Source organism: Dermacentor albipictus, chromosome 6, assembly GCF_038994185.2.
Source record: "Dermacentor albipictus isolate Rhodes 1998 colony chromosome 6, USDA_Dalb.pri_finalv2, whole genome shotgun sequence".
Classification (NCBI taxonomy): domain Eukaryota; kingdom Metazoa; phylum Arthropoda; class Arachnida; order Ixodida; family Ixodidae; genus Dermacentor; species Dermacentor albipictus.
Window position 1 is genome coordinate 45300966 of NC_091826.1, and position 16525 is coordinate 45317490.

Genomic DNA, 16525 nt, shown 5'->3' on the forward strand with positions numbered 1-16525 from the left:
TTCGTCAGGTTCTAGTTGTCTAATTGTCATCGCATCGTTTAGCTCAGACGGTTTGATTTCCGTGAGTGCAGTATATGGGCACAATTCTTCAATGCGCGTTTAGAAAAAAAAGTTTATTTCGACAAGAGACGATACGAACGCTGAGTCACAATCGCGGCACGATTCCACCAGGACGATAACGTAAAAAAAAAAACGAAGCGCTGTATGCACGGCACGTTTTCAAAGTGTTTAGAAAAAGTTTATTTGAAGAAGGGACGATACGAACACTGAGTCACAATCACGGCAAAATGGCACGAGGACGATAGCATATACAAGAAACGAAGCATTGTATACATGGCACGTTCCCAAAGCAGTGTCCGAGTCCTCAGTCATTAACATATAACATAGACCCATAGAGAAAGGAATACAACGTATATTCCTTGTTTTATGATAGACTCACGGAAAAAGCACATAACTAATTGGCACAAGTATAAAATGATGTGCAATACATACAGTGTACACAATGGTTATGTACAATATGTCACCATCAGCTAAAAAAAGTGCTTCGACGCTACAATCGGAGGTCGCTTCTGCAACGACTGTTCAACCGAAAGGCGCCGGCTATTGGACCAGGTTCAGGCAGCGCCGTCAGTCCAATTTTAGGCGACATGTCTGAAGCACATTTCTAATCATCGCCATCAGTCCAACAACAATCAAATAGGGATAAAGACCTTTAAATAGATCGACATTTATTTATGTCATCAAAAAAACTGAACCCATCTAAACACCAAAAAGTTTTGCTTCTTCGTGAACCCTTTATTTGCCTCCGCTGCCAACTCCGTTTCTTTTCTGTTGAGCGCCTGTTTATAGTTACTGCAATAATTGTGCAGATCGAACGCACAGTTTGAAATATTGTGTGAAGTGAAACTTGCCTGAAGCCGATTAATGAAAATGCTATAAATTCGATCATTTAATTCCCGAATATTTGGTGTAATCTAAACTGGCGCGCGCCTGTTCTCTCGCGCACGCGTGTACGTTATACGCGATGTGACAACCACCACCATCATCATCATCATCATCATCATCATCATTTGTTATGTCTGCTGCAGGACGAAGGCATCTCCCTGCGATCTCCATTTCTTATATTTCATTGTATTTATTCATCCCTTCTTATTTGTTTTAACCGCACCGCCCGCTTCTTGATCGATCCCTCGCTGTATACGTGTATGTGCCATGGCGTGGCAACCGACGTGGTAATTGTCGACACGCGGCTTTAGTTTCAATGAGGTTGTTTTGGCGCTGGCACTGTTGAAGTACATGCGTTATTCGCGCGATCGATCGTGGTCTGACGACTGGGAGAGCCGCCGTAGAAAGGTTTGCTTTGTTGAAGGAACTGTGACTCTTGATGACGTACATTTGTTGCAATGAGGCCATTTAGGTGTCGTCTGTTTGCAGCAGCCTGGACACGTGTAAGGGCAGTGAAATGGTGCTTCTTCCCTGCGTGTCAGTTACTCGGCGAGTACACAGCGGCGCCCACGGTATCCAACAACCACACCAACAGCCAACAGCGGCCAAAAGCCACGCCAACGGCCAACAACCATTGTATCGTCTACAGTGAACTATAAAACTGTGGTATCGTCGCCACGCTCTGCTTCCGCTTCTCGATAGGTTTTGTTATCTCGTTATCGTTACCTCGTTATCGTTATCTGGTTATCTCGTTATCGTTATCTCGTTATCGTTTTCGCCTCTGGAGTACTGTCGTTTCTATCAGAAAAGTTGTTCTTCCTTGGGGAAGGAGAGTTCCTTCGACAGTGGTCTTGCCGTTTCATGTCGGTGTCAGATGGCCGCGTATGGCTTAACTTTCGACTGGCCTAGTTCTCGTAGCCAGGCCATCAGAAGTATTCATTGAATGTGCATAAAACGCAGGTGCCCGTGTTTTCTCTGTCTGCGTGCTCTCGTATGAATGATCATATTTGTATACATGCACATCTCGTAACACCACTAGAAAACTATGTAAGGTGTCGCTGTCACAACATCAATAACCACTGTGTACAGTGTGCATATTGAACATTATTTTATATGTGTGACATTTAGTTTATGTGTAACTGTGCGCTTCTGTTGGTCTATGTGGTTGCATGTCGGTGAGTGAGGATTCGGACACTATACTTTGAAAACGTGCCGTGTATGCAATGCTTCGTACTTTGTGCATGATGCAGTCCTGCTAAATTTGTGCCGTGATTGTGACTCAGTGTTCATATCGTCTCCCGTTGAAATAAACTTTTTTAAAAGGAAGAGGTCTGGACACCGACCAAAAATGGTTTAAAAGAGTTATTTACGTTTCGGCTCCCCCACGGGAGCCTTGTTCACAATCTAATTTGAACAGATTGTGAACAAGGCTCCCGTGGGGGAGCCGAAACGTAAATAACTCTTTTAAACCATTTTTGGTCGGTGTCCAGACCTCTTCCTTTTAAGTATGTATCATCCCGACCAGACGGGCTTCCGTCATACTCTCAACTTCATCCAAATAAACTTTTTCTAAACGCGGCAAAGAACGGGCATGGTTCGCAAAGAAAGGTTCGATTCCGAAAGCCCTTGCTGATGTCTACTAAACGTGGGATTACCGTTAAAGGTTAACGTAATTCTGCCTCTCATTCTAGATTCAGGTATTATCGAATTACATCCGATACGTTGTCTTTTACTCGAAAGTTTCCCCTGCGGCATAAAACGTTTGGTGCGTGCAAGTTACACGTACGCGTATACTTGGCTACGTCCGATGAAATCTTACGAGGATCCTTGTTCATACGCGGCCGCCGTGGCCGGGATTCGATCCCGCGACCTCGTGCGCAGCAGCCCAACACCATAGCCACTGAGCAACCACGGCGGGTGAATCAACATTTAAAGTACCGAATCTAATGAACATGTACGTCGACCTGGTCTTCTTTAGCGTCGACATTTCTTTGACCACTTATGTTTTAATAAAAAGAGCAGTTAATGTTCCCCCCCCCCCCCTTTGCTTTACCTCGCTTCATGCGGTCGTATACTATCGAGCCCACCCATGTTCCTAGGGCGTAGCATCAGGAAGTCACACCGCCCCGCCCCCCCTACCTTCCTTAGCCGATAAAGTGCAAGTCTATCCCCGAAAAAAATTCCTTTCTATACGTCGTTGATCTGTTTCCCTTGTTCTTGTCGCTGAGGGTAGCCGTTTAAGTCAGAAGTTCATTGAGGGAGTGTATACATTGTTCGAAGCGTCAATATTCGCGATCGCTTTCACCCTCGCTTTTTCAGAGACAGTCTTCATCTTTGTTTGCCGCATCCGTTGCCGTAATTTCTGTTCTCACAAGGTGTTAGCAATGAGTCGAGGACAAAGCAATTAACTCAATAAAATGGAAGACTTTATTGAAGGTACTTGCGGCCGCAAAAAAAAAAAAAAGAAGCTCGGCGCAGCGACCATCGTGACACAAGCACCGCATGCCGTCGGCGAATCAGAGCTGAAAATGGCAGCAGGCTATATTACTCTACGGAAGCGCTTAAAGCGTCGCCACCCGCCGTGGTTGCTCAGTGGCTATGGTGCTGGGCTGCTGAGCACGAGGTCGCGGGATCGAATCCCGGCCACGGCGGCCGCATTTCGATGGGGGCGAAAATACTCGTGTGCTTAGATTTAGGTGCACGGTAAAGAACCCCAGGTGGTCGAAATTTCCGGAGTCCTCTACTACGGCGTGCCTCATAATCAGAAAGTGGTTTTGGCACGTAAAACCCCATAATTTTTTTTTAAAGCGTCGCCGCCCTTTTGGGCTGTTTGCGCTGCCGTTTTCTGTCCGTAACAACCAGATGCAAGGTACTACGATTCATAATTTTTTTTTTCGCTCGGTTTGCCACACTGCATGACGTCGGCATGAAATTATCAATATAAGCATACAGACCCGTTTCATGGGGATAATGCGACAGTGACTTATAGAGTGTATTGTCCATAACCCATCGTTTATAGCATACGATTTGAATGCATACATGATTGTGCGGAAGCGTTCGGTGTTTCAGATGACCGGGTTAAGTTGCCCGCCTCGCTATAGCTGCAGTGGCTGGCGTTATAGAAAGGAGCTCGTGTACGAAGACTTAGGTGCATATTAAAGAGTCCCAGGTGGTCAAACTAAATGCAAAGAGCTCCACTACTACGTCCTTCGTAGCCCACCGTGCAGTTAAGGGACGTTAAGCCCAGCCATTTAATTTACACCATGTTGAATTGGCGTCACTCGGAACGAAAAGAAAAAAAAAAGAGAAATTGCACGTGTAACAGCTCAAGGTGGTAGCGGCCCACGAATTAAAAAAAAACGTCTATAGTACACTAGGGAGAAATCTCTCGATTACCCGAATATACATGAAGGAGCTGGGAGGCTCGAGCTTATACAGCTTCAAGAATGCCCTGGTCGCATAGATGCGCACAGGTAATGCAAGAACTTGTGCTCGAAAATTGGAAGCATAAAACAATAAAATGATGTGCCAGTGGCGGTCAGTAAGTAAAGTACAGCGAACACATCTCGCAGAAATCGGAACAGAAATCGGGCGTACGCGACACTAAAATAAAGAGACCCGCAAGGTTGGCTAAGAAAGCACCGCTTTAACATGGCATATGTCCTGCACGGGTTTTTACCTTTGTTGCGGACACTTATAGCGATTTGTAAACTGAGCGCATGCGTTCTTTTTCGTTTTCTTTCTTTCTTTTCTTCCTGTTCGTATGTTCAATGAAACTCCGCTAAATCAAGCTTATTCAAAACTGGCGGGAAAACTGGCTCACGCATCGCCGCCTGCTGGCAGCCACGCCAACCGCGCCGACCACCACGCTACTTCCCGTAATGGCCGAGCGATGACGCTGGCGTCGCACCAGCCGCGACTCACAATCGCATGCGATCTCACACGCTCGCCGCCGCTGTATTTCGGTCGGTCGATCGTCGAATCGAGCACCGGCCGCGGTCTCTGGGCGAGTAGGGCTGCTCGCTCTTTCTTGTTTTTGTTCCACCTGCGGCCCGCGAGGCGGCTGCCTGTTTCTACGGTGATACATCGGCAGCTGGCCCGCCGTGCGCGCACCGGAGCCCATGGTGAACCTCGCGAGCGTCGTTCTTCCTCCCGAGCGAAGCGCGCCTGCATCAGCTGCTTGGTGAGGCGAGACTGCCGCGTCCGACCATGACTCGTCCACGTTCCACCGACACCTCCGCCGGCCGTGGCGGAGCCCGCGCAACGACCACGACCACGGCAGAAGCCGCATCGGACGCCGCCGCCGCTGTAAACACAACGCCATACCGCCGCAACTTCGCCGTGCACCGCGCCGCCGATCAGCAGCCGCCGTCGTTCGTTCGTGCGCGCTCCGCAGTGACTGCCAAGCCGACGTTACGGACTACATGTCGTCTGCGTCTGCCGTCGCTCTGAGTGTGTGTGTGTGCCGCGCTCGGCAGGAACACGCTTCCTCTCCCGTTTTCCTCGGCCGCACCGCCGCTCGGGGGTCGGAGCCTCGGGCTCGGGAGCCACCGCCGCTCGCTGCGGTTCGCGTCGCCCGCGGACAATACTAATATTATGGCCGCCGTGCTCAAGCGGCAACGTTCTCGGCGCCGGCTCGCCGCCTTGACGTTCCTCTCCAACATATCGCTGGACGGCACGCACCGGGACACCAAGCTGGGCATCTTCAACCGCGCCGGCGGCACGCAGTCGTGCGACCTCGACGTCGAGCGAGGAGGCGGCGCGTCGTCGTCGTCGGACGCGTACCATCCCGCCGGTTCCTCGGGGACTGCCGTCGAGGCGCGGGAAGAAGACGACGAACTGTGCAGCTCGCCGCCGCCGCCGCTGGCGAAATTCGGCGGCGCCGACTCGAGCGGCAAGGCGAGCAGCGAGGAAAAACTGGCCTACTGCGGCGCAGGCAGCAGCCCGCAGGAACGCGATAGGTAAGCCCCGTCCCCGTCTGTCCGTGTCTTGCATGCAAGGTGCGTGTGCGGCTTTCACTTTCACATCTCGCTTTTGTTTCGGGCTGCCGCCGCGGTGTTGATACGCCAGTGTATCCCGGTTGTTGCGCTCCAACGTGCGTGCGTGCGCGGGGTACCACATTGGCGCCACGGCGGATGGATCGAGCGGAGGCCAAGCGAGCACTTCGCAGTCGCGACCGCTGTATTCTGTTGCAAACGCGATGTGGCACCGCTCGCGCTCTTGTCGGGGGAGAGCGGGGCCGCGATTTGTTTACTTTGGTGCTAGGCCAGCCTGGCCCCCGCCGGCGGACTCGGTCGCGTTTCCCTTCCGGAAGCGAGCTCACCTCGCAAAGCGCTTGCGCCCGTTTCTGTCCGTACCGGTCTCAGCTGCGAGCAATAACACGCGCGCACTAATGCACGTGTGTGCGCACTTAAAAACAAAAAATGAAGGGGGAGGGGGAAGCAAGAAGAAAGGCAGCGAGCTTCATTCTTGTGCCCACATATCCTTGGTATCGAAAACTGGCCGTGTGCCTGCCCTCCGTTCGTTTCTTTCTTTCTTTCTTTTTTCGGCGTTGTGCGGAAAGCAGCTCTCGGCTGACGCGAGGTCTCTTGGCCCGTCTAGAATAGGAGCGCAGATGCCCGAAGCCTTTGGCTATTGCATCAGACAAAATGATCAGACGCGATTTCAGACTGCCGGTCCTAACGTGGAACTTTTAGCCTCGGATTAATCGGGCGACATTTTTTCGGTGCCTGATGATGCGCGCGCCGCAAACGGCAGCAGACGACGCTGACCTGGGACTCGGTTTCGTCGTCTGCTTGAGGACGCAACACCTGTGCGATAAGTTGTATGCTGTCACAGACAGTGCAACGTCCGACGAGACTTGATCGATAACGATGGCTTTATCCCCGTTAAAAAGCATTCGAAATAAGAATTAATCACTTCAGCGCTGTGACTGCTTCGGTGTTAATGGCGCCTGCTGCTGCTTGCACGAAGCGGTTGTGAAGAAAGAAAGGAAATGGCGAGCCCTACTGGCAAAACCGGAGGCGCGCCTGCATAATAAACTAGAAGCTGGATTTCATTCGACATTTTCCTTTTACATCGGAATATGTGGTGCGCGTCTGCGTGCTTAACTTCTTAGCAGACGATGCCTCGTCCTATCGGCGGCTCACCGACGGTTGCGCCTCCGTAACTTGCTATCTTTACGATACCACAACTGTCACAAAATGCCGCATCAGATATGTCCGTTTAGTCGCTAGTGGATCGAGGCTGTCAAAACGAGCGTATAAATAGGGGAGAAAAAAAAGAACTGTGGTCTCATTGCGTGATCCGTGCAACGTGAGTCGAGCTTCTCTGCAGCCCTGCAGTTATACAATGCACGGCTGCTGTAATCGTTAGCCGTAACGTTTTTTGCCGTTCGCATGGTAGTGCGCACTGCTCTACGAGCGAGAACGTGACATTTCCGGTCGCCTGTGCAGCTTCGATGCGTGTGCAGCCAATAGCTGCTTGTCCGATGTCGCAATGCAGCCTTGCTTGTGCGCGCGCGTGTGCATGTATAAGTGCTGGCGCCCGGTCGGTATATGCCGGTGTTCCGCTGATTACGAGATCGTTTCCTCGGTAACGTTCTGCTTGCACGGTGCGCTGCAGGCTTAATTATGCCTGTCGTTAGCGGAAAACTGCGTCGGATCGTGTATCAGTGTAGTACATATACGCACGTAGCTCGCTTGCGTAGAATAATCGAATGCGATACGATGGAAAAATCAATAAATAATGTTCCCATCCAGTGCACATGTGTTGCAATCTCTGTGGAGCGATCGAAGACATCGCGATGCTGTTACTTAAATGGTATGTGGAATTAAATGCGATGCGTTTGTCTTTATTGCTATCTATGCAATCTGTAAATGTTATGCAGTGTTTGTTTATGCACCGTACTGGTCACGGCCTTGTTTTGATGCAATGCTTATGTGCTTTAAACATATACATGCATATAACCACATAAATATTAGAAAATGTTCATAAATTATATTTATATATAACACAAATATCTCGGAGTTCGAATAACAAGTAACCTGACACCGCTGTAACCATGCCGCCTGCAAGTTTTGAAGAACTACTGCTGTCATGTGCCAAACGATAATTCGCCCGAAGTTAGAATATGCTGCAGGAGTATGGGAACCGCCTCCGCAAAATTCGCTGATTCACGTTTTAGAATCCGTCGAAAACCGTTCGGCTCGTTTTATTCTCGCTTATTCGCCATCTAACTTCGAGTGCCACCTCACTGAATTTTTTTCCTGGACTTCCATACCTGGCAATACTAAGAAACATTTCACCCATTTCTATTTTGCAAACGATTTTTTTTTTTCACGACCAAACCTTTCCATGGGAATTCATGATAGAACTATCGTATTCGCCACCTCAGCATATTGGGCTGCTGAGCACGAGGTCGCGGGATCGAATCCCTGCCACGGCGGCCGTACTTCGATGGGGGCGAAATGCGAAAAACACCCGTGTACTTAGATTTAGGTGCGCGTTAAAGAACTGCGGGTGGTCCAAATTATTCCGGAGTCCCTCACTACGGCGTGCTTCATAATCAGATCGTGGTTTTGGCACGCGAACTTTTAACCGCAGCAAAGCGACCCTATCGCATCTGGGGAAACAACTATCTTATTTGGGCTGCACCAACAAAGTGTCCCTTCCTTTTTGTCGCGTTAATGTCTTCTCATATTGGTTCTTGCCACATATCACCAAAGATTAGAATCGCCTTCCCCATTCTTTGCTTCCGCGGAAGATAGCCAAGTCATTCAAGACTGCCGTCGCGAACCTCTCTTCTAATTAGATGCATCTGGCTTTTTTTTTTCTTTTTCACAATGATCATGTAACCCGCCCACTCTGCAACGCCCTCTGGGTCTTAATGGTATTCTGTAAAATAAATGAAATAAATGAATAAGCACCGTTCATAATCTAAGACGATGTGTAAGCACAGAAGCAAACAAGTTTATCGTGTTAAATATACTTGAACGAAATCACATTTTAAACGGGTTGCTAATTTCTCTACTTCCACCTCTTTCTTGGTTTCGTTGCTTCCCGTGTCAGATTTTTCCGGGAACGCTGACCTTTGTGCGATTAAAAACCGGATTTCCGATAATTAGGCGCGCCTCTTTCGGTGTTGATTCGTTTTGTTGTTGATTCGCTCGTTTTTTTTTTTATTTCCCGCGATACCGTTGCTGGTACTAAATGTTATTTATCCAAAGAAATATTTTGTCTCCGTGACTCCGTAACTCGTGTGGAAACCTTCGTTGATGTGGCAAATAGCCCGAAGCAATGCCACAACAGTGAAATAAACAAAGCTCATATCACTTGTTCTTTTTTATCATCGCAAACAGTGATTAGAAATCGCTCTGGAAAGGTGGCGCCACTAATTAGTGCCACGTCAGCTGGATTATCTTAAGAGACGGACAGTACTCAACGCGACAGATCGCTTTGCGTCGTTATGGCTAATTCACGCTACACGTGTTAATTTTGTAATTAATCACGTTAGGGCGCATGAAAGTCCTACTTGCAGATTTGAAGCCTAGCACAGATGAAGGCACGCTTATTTAGCAGAAATCCCTGACTTGAGACTGAAGGCATCACATATGTATACGCCAAAATAACGTGATTGAAGCCAGGAGACCGCGCACAAAGCAATATATATATATATATATATATATATATATATATATATATATATATATATATATATATATATATATATATATATATATATATATATATATATATATATGTATATATATATATATATATATATGTATATATATATATATATATATATATATATATATATATATATATATCGCGTACGAAACTAATTGGGTTCTGATTATCTGACTTAGACTAAACTATGAAGCGGAAGTTCGAGCCCAATTCTCCGATATGCGGCCTATTAAAGTACATGTAAAACGCAGAAACGCTTTTCTGAGATAGCCACGGGACCGATTTAATGAACTTTGTTACATTTGCGAGAGAAAGTTAAATTGTATAGACTGTCGGGAGCGGAATCTTGATTTAGAGCCTGAATTCTCTTAAAAGGAATTTTCGAAAACTGGTAATTTCGGAAAAAAAAATAGAAGCGCGTAGTTTGCTATTTCGTAGCTCTTCACCTGGAACAGATATCGAAGTTCCGTAAACTGCATCCATTAGAGCAATAAAAGCGGACAAATAATTGTCAGTTTTTGTCTTACGTGAATTTGTTATATTGCCCACAAGAGTGTTGCAAAAGTCCTACTCACGTACTAGTGATAAATTTGAGAGCCATGTGTAATACATCAGTTTTTTTCTTTCGACTTACATGCACTATTAGATGCAATTTGCGGAATTGCGTTATCGTTTTTCATTGCTGAGTTAGAGTTGTAAACTTTATAGTTACGTTTTCTGAGAATTCGCTATTTTCGACATGTATTAGTTAGAAAATTGATGGCCTAATTCGAAAATTCGCCACCAAGAGTCACTATATGTCAACGCTTTCTTTTAAATGCAACAGACCTAATCAAATTTGGTGCAGTGGTTGACGATAAAAAAAAAACAATTTCTCCTTTACTTAATGGGAGCCCCAGAGCTAAAGGTTCCTCTTAACTGAACTTACTGGACACATGCAAGACTGCAGGAAAACATTTGACTTAGCTGAGTGCATCACATCATTGTTGTTGTTTTCTTTTGATTCACGCACGCGTGGCTGCCACTACGGCCGGCAAATAATAATAATAATAAGAAGAAGAAGAAGGAGAAGAAGGAGGAAACCCGCAAAACGAACAACGAAAATCAAATTGACACACAAGCATTAGCAGCCGTATACCACAGTTTGTTTCTAAGGGCCCAAGCGTTTCTCATTCAATACTGAGCCGATATAACGAACAGTTTTGGCACGCTTGTGGTACAAAACGTCGAACTATTTCTAAGTGCCAACGCAGCCACTGCAAAAAACAAAAAAAGAATCTCAAGCCTCCACGGCGTCGCACCTGATGCCTGAAACGGAGTACAAGACGAGAGATGGTGCAGATCGCTGTGTAGCCACCGACTTGAAAGAAACCGCGAGAATAACAACACACTGCCGATCGATCGGGCGCGTTTGCGCTAAAACCCCTTAAACTTCGTAAAGTTGTGACACTTTCCTCCTCCGCCTTCCCTCCTCCTCGTTTCTCCTCTTTCTCACGCTCCCTCCTCGACCGTGGCGCCTCCTACACTGCTCGAGCGTAGCAACGGCGCCAACATGCGCTCCTCGCCACTCCGTGGACGCTTCTGGAGCAAAAATGGCGCTGATGCACGGCGCGAGGGCACACGTGACGCTATTAGGCCAATAGCGACGCGCTGTCGGCCTCGGTCAGAGCGTGCGAGGAGGAGGAGGCGGCATTCTTCAAAGCGTGGCACTACTTTACGAAGTTTGAAGGGGCTTTAGTTTCCGCGTGTCTTGGCGGCGAGTCGCTCTTCCCTCCTACACTCCCCATTCCCCTCCCCACGTGTAGGGTAGCAAACTGGACTGAATTTGGTTACCCTCCTACCTTTCCTTCTTCTCTCTCTTCTCCCGTTGCGTCTGCGAATGCGGACGAGATAAAAAAGAAGAAAGAGAAAAGAAAGGAAATGCCGCTGTTGCGAATTCCCGTCTCTTCGTGGAGAAGGAGAAACCGCCGGTGGCGTTGAATTGGGGGGAGGGGGAGGCAGGGAGGAGGGGCGCGGCACGTCCGTGCCCTCTCCCGCACGTCCTCGCCGTCGACCGACAGGCGTTGCAGATTGCAAGTGTATCTAACCGTTCTCCGCGTCGCGTTGTAGTCGTTGTGAACGCAACGCCGTTCGCTGTTGTCGGGAGCTTCGCGCCGGCCTTCGACGACGTCGCGCTGCCAACTACTTTTTTTGTATGCGACGTGAAGTTTCTTTTTTAAAAAGGTGAGCTAGGCGCCTTTTAGCGAATCCGGCAGTCGAAGGCTGGTCGAGGTGTCCTCTATACGGAGACACAGTTACTGCGCTGCACTTGATCCCATATTTTCATCCCCTTCTATGAGAACCTAACCTCTCTCATCGCAACAAAAAAGTTTAGAGAGAGAGGGAGAAAGACTAACAAACAAACGAAAACAGACAGCGTGAATAAATGAAAGGGCAACCCCATTAGGTGGACTCCGGCGAGGTGTCTGTATAAATTAGGCGGGTTCCTCTGGTAGGCCCATCAACGAGCTTTTCGTAGATGGCTTTCCGGTGGTGCCCGTGCCCTTCTTGGAGTGATGAAGTCGTTTAACGCATAGTCTTAGGCAAACGCAAGAAGTTTCGCTACGTTTGGTTAAGAAAAAAAGAAACGCTCGTTTGCCGTGCCTTTTTTGCACGTTAAATAACCCCAGGTGTTCTAAATTTATCCGGACCCCCCCCCCCCCCTTCCGCTCCTCAGCGACGGCGTGCCTCCCAATAAGATCGTGGTGTTTCCACTTGAAACCATATGGAGAATAAACTTTTTATCCATGTGTATATTTTTTTTTACATCTTTCCTGTCCATTCATCCACCCAGTCAAGAACAAATAAGTCACCGTTGTTTCACAGTGGATCGAGTTTTATGCCGAGCGCTTATAAAGGGCTAATTCGCAGTTTCTTTTTTTGCCGGACGAGAGAGATTAGTCAGATTCGTCTAACGGCACGGCGAATATAACATCGCTTCACGTTCCGCTACCGCTGCACGCAGCCATACCGTTGGAGCTAGGGAGAGGGGGGAGGGAGCCTTTACACGCCTGGCCGAGCTATAAATAAGCACAGCGGGAATGCGTAAATGGCTACCGCCGCGGCTGTCAACCGCCGAGTTTTGCGGCGTTGAAATGTTGCTACGCGCCTCAGCGGGGGTGGGGGGGGGGGGGAATCGAGAGAACGCAATCGTTTAAATGCTTCACTGCCTCCGACGACGCCGAGCGTTTGGCGAAGCTGCGGGATCTTAAAAAAAAATTAAAAATATGTTCTTCTGTAGCCGTGCACTTCACAAACAGGTTTCCAACCTTTGGGGCTTATCTTGCCACTCAACGATAATCGACATCTGCCTTGCCTTCGTTTTTTCCTTTCTTGAAAATGCGTGAGATGTGTGGCTTGAATAGACTGGATGATCAGGCCATTTACGGAAGCGAACATCTTGGGAGCCTGGCCTCACAGTTCGTTAGCCCAGAAAGCAGTTCGAGCGCTTTTTCAATACCCCAAGGCAACAGACTCGAGTGCCCGACTATAGACATCCTACACCTAAGTTTTCTTTCTCTCTCTCTCTCTTTCACTCCCCATTCCCCTTCCCACGCGTAGGGCAGCAAACTGGACTGTCTGGTTAACCTCCCTGCCTTCTTCCCTTCTCTCTTGAAAACGCTGCGCTCGCTAGTTTCCTGTAGAGAGAGAGAGCGAGAGAGAGAGAGAGTGCATGGAAAGGCAGGGAGGTTTACCAGAGGTAGTTCCGGTTGGCTACCCTGCGCGGGGAGAAGGAGGATAAAAAGAGAGTGGAAGGGGAAGAGAAAGAATGATCTGTCATGCTCATAACGCGCATGCCGTTCGTGACGTGAAGTACTGGGCTCGCAGCCTTAAAGAAAGAAAATGCGTACAAGACAAATGCCTACTATTGTTGTGGAGCAAGATAAACCCCAAAGGCTGTACATTTGCTTAGGAGTGCAGAATCGTGATAGTTCATCATAAGCCTATTTTTCATGTCCGAAATGCGAAAACACCCGTGTACTGTAGGGGTTGGGGGACGGGACTTCGGGATGAAAACCAAACTTGGGAGGGTTTATTCTACATTATTTACAAGGAGGTGAGCGACAAGTAACATTTGTACAGTCATTACGGGCCGGCAGCAACTCGGACGCTGCGGCCCACGGCAAGAAGTTCGAGAGAGGTGAATCCGGGAATCAGGGCATGCTCCCAGAATGCTCAGGTCTCTCTGGAAGGCTTCTTATAAACCCTTCGAGCACTGGAAGTCACGTCATGTTTGACCAATGGGAGAGTCCGCTCCGATGACGCCACTTTCAGCCAATGGTAGGCGCCCGTGTCGCGGTGTCACACCTGGCGGCTCTCTGCGGTCTTGCCTCGCAGACTGGCAATGTACTTCTAACGAGGAGAAGGAGGGGGGGCGCTCATGCTCCATTGTACAAGGGCCCACCTGCTCCCGGTGACTCGGCTCCGCAGCGGTGGCAAATGCCTTCTTCAAAGGCGAAGGGGGACGATTGAGCTCCATTGTCCCAGGGCCCCTTCTAATCCCGGCGGCACACGACCTGGGGGCCTCAAACTTGTTTGCACGTGTCTCCTCTGGAATGCGCTTTCCTGCTTCTGCATTCCTCAATTAGCTGTGCTGCAATCCGATGTGGTTTGAGGAACTCGAAGTAATCGCAGGAAACAGCTCCATATCTAACAGCTCGTCCTCGCCCCGGTTGTTCTGAATGGCCGGTGAACTCAATTCGCTGGCCATGAGGAACGCTGAAAGAAGCTGCAGGATACTGGGGTCGAGCCTCGTTTGACAACCCTCGGGATCCTGGGCCCTGGAGAACATACGTCAAACAAACCAAACAACACAGCGCTGCACCACGCGTAAGCGCAGGCTCTTCACCCCTGACTCGCCAGGCTATTACTGAGTCAAAATCAACCCTGATCTTTTAGTTCCCCAATTTTGACAACAGTTCCAACCACCCTTCCAAACCGCTATCCATTTCTCCCCGAATGCCGACAAGACCAGAGCACTATTGTTGTTGCAAAACAAAAGGGTCGTTGATGATGCAAACAACAAATGAAAACAGCCGAACATCACATAAGTGGCCTAACTACACGAACAGCATGTTTCCAATCTATCGCAGTGGCGTACTTATCACACGTATTGGTGCCACTGAACAATCTGGTCAACCTCACAAGTACGTAATCACAAGCGCACTAGCCTTGTGGTCACTAAACAGAACGCGTACTTGCGTTGTAGGCAAACTTTTCATTTACGTTTACTCACGTTTCTTCCCTGAAAGTCCTACAGGACACGTGACATAAACGAACAAATAAACTTGCGGGACTTACACACTCCGCAGAACTCTTAAAATGATGCGTCTTTTAATAACTCGTTCCACGCGTACTTATCAGAGAAGTCAGAATACGGCTGCCCTCCACACACACTAGCAACCCAGTCAAAATCTGCTTCCTTCCGTCCACACAGGACACGCGCTAATGGAACTAAAAACGCTTCTCCGGGCAAATCATTCACTTACTGAAAATCTACGCGCTTAACCTTACAAAATTCAAAAACGCTTAAAAAGAAAGAAGGTTAAATAAAACACACGCGCGTTACCATAGGCCTTTCGACGATAACCTTGACCTTCAGGTTACTCACACACACACAAAAAAAAAAGCCTATCTACTTATTAATGAGCATCTCGCGAGACTACATGTTTACTTAAAACGCATCTTTCAAATCTCGAGCTTCTCGAACGAAAACACAAACAAAGCTCAAACCTTACATATTGAAAGAAATCCTAGTCTCAAATCGCGAAAACTTTCCGATGCTCAAAAATAAAACAAAGTAACACGTTTTACTTCTACGGAAGCTCTCTTGGCCTCCCTTTCCAAACGCTTATGTCTGACTCATACTCTGAGCCGTCCCCGAGCTGGTCGCGGCTTGAAAACTACTCTGGCTACGGAGAGACAACAAAAGGGCTGACTCATTATCAGCTCCCCCAAGACGTTACGGTCTCCTGCCAATTTGCGTCCTCGCGCCCCGCTTTCAACACAAACTCGATTGACCGCGTCGCTACTCCCCACCTGGTCTCGTCCTTCCACCTTGCGTTTCTTCGAACTGCACGCTGAGCTGTGAAAAGAACTACGGAACGACGAGGAGTTTAACTGCCTCGTGCCCTTTGTCCGCGTCCGTGCAGAACATTCTTCGCTGTCCCCCTTTGACCGGTGGCTTGAACGTTTTCGATGCGTCAACATCGTCCTTGACGACCGCACCTTTCTTTTCCTCGCGCCCTGCCCATTTGGGGTTCTGGCCATCTTTGGCGGCGCTACATAAGTTACCGTCTTTCGGTCTTTACCGCGCTTCTTTTTACGGCGCTTTCTCTTTGCACTCGCCTTCATGTCGCCTCGTGCCTCGTGCTGGCCGGTACACAATTCGTCGGCCCGGATCGGTCTCTTACCCGCACAGTCTGAGTGATTTACATTTAAATCTACTCTCACTTTGCCTCGACTGGCGGACAGCCCAACCGACTCTGGAACAATGCAGCAGGCTTTACTCGAGTTAGACAACTCGCACTCTTGCGAACTGCCCTCTACTACATTGCCCAGCGCACGCTGTGCATCGACACACAGCCCGTCGGTATCGGTCACTGTCTCACGCGCACAGTCCGAATGATTAACAACTGAATCATCCCTATCTAGGCCATCTAGACTGGCGGAGAGCCGCACCGATCCCTGAACAATGCAGTTGTTCTCTCGTGAGCTACGGAGCTCGCCACCCCGAGAGCTATTCTCAACTGCATCGTCCAGCTCGCACTTCACTTCTGCACGCACATCTGGCTCTACATGGGTGCTCGCTTCTGTCGGGTCAGAAGTACCCTTTTCTTCGCTAGCAACC

General features: G+C 48.7%; 1 protein-coding gene across 1 annotated transcript in view; it reads left to right on the forward strand.

The window, feature by feature from the left end:
- The first annotated feature begins 4851 nt into the window (after window positions 1–4851).
- LOC139061011 (CDK5 and ABL1 enzyme substrate 2) overlaps window positions 4852–16525 on the forward strand; it is a 139122-nt gene continuing 127448 nt past the window's right edge. The window contains exon 1 of the mRNA XM_070540426.1: window positions 4852–5906. Within this exon, the coding sequence (XP_070396527.1) occupies window positions 5542–5906 (365 nt within the window). The 5' untranslated portion in view covers window positions 4852–5541. The remainder of the gene's footprint in view (window positions 5907–16525) is intronic.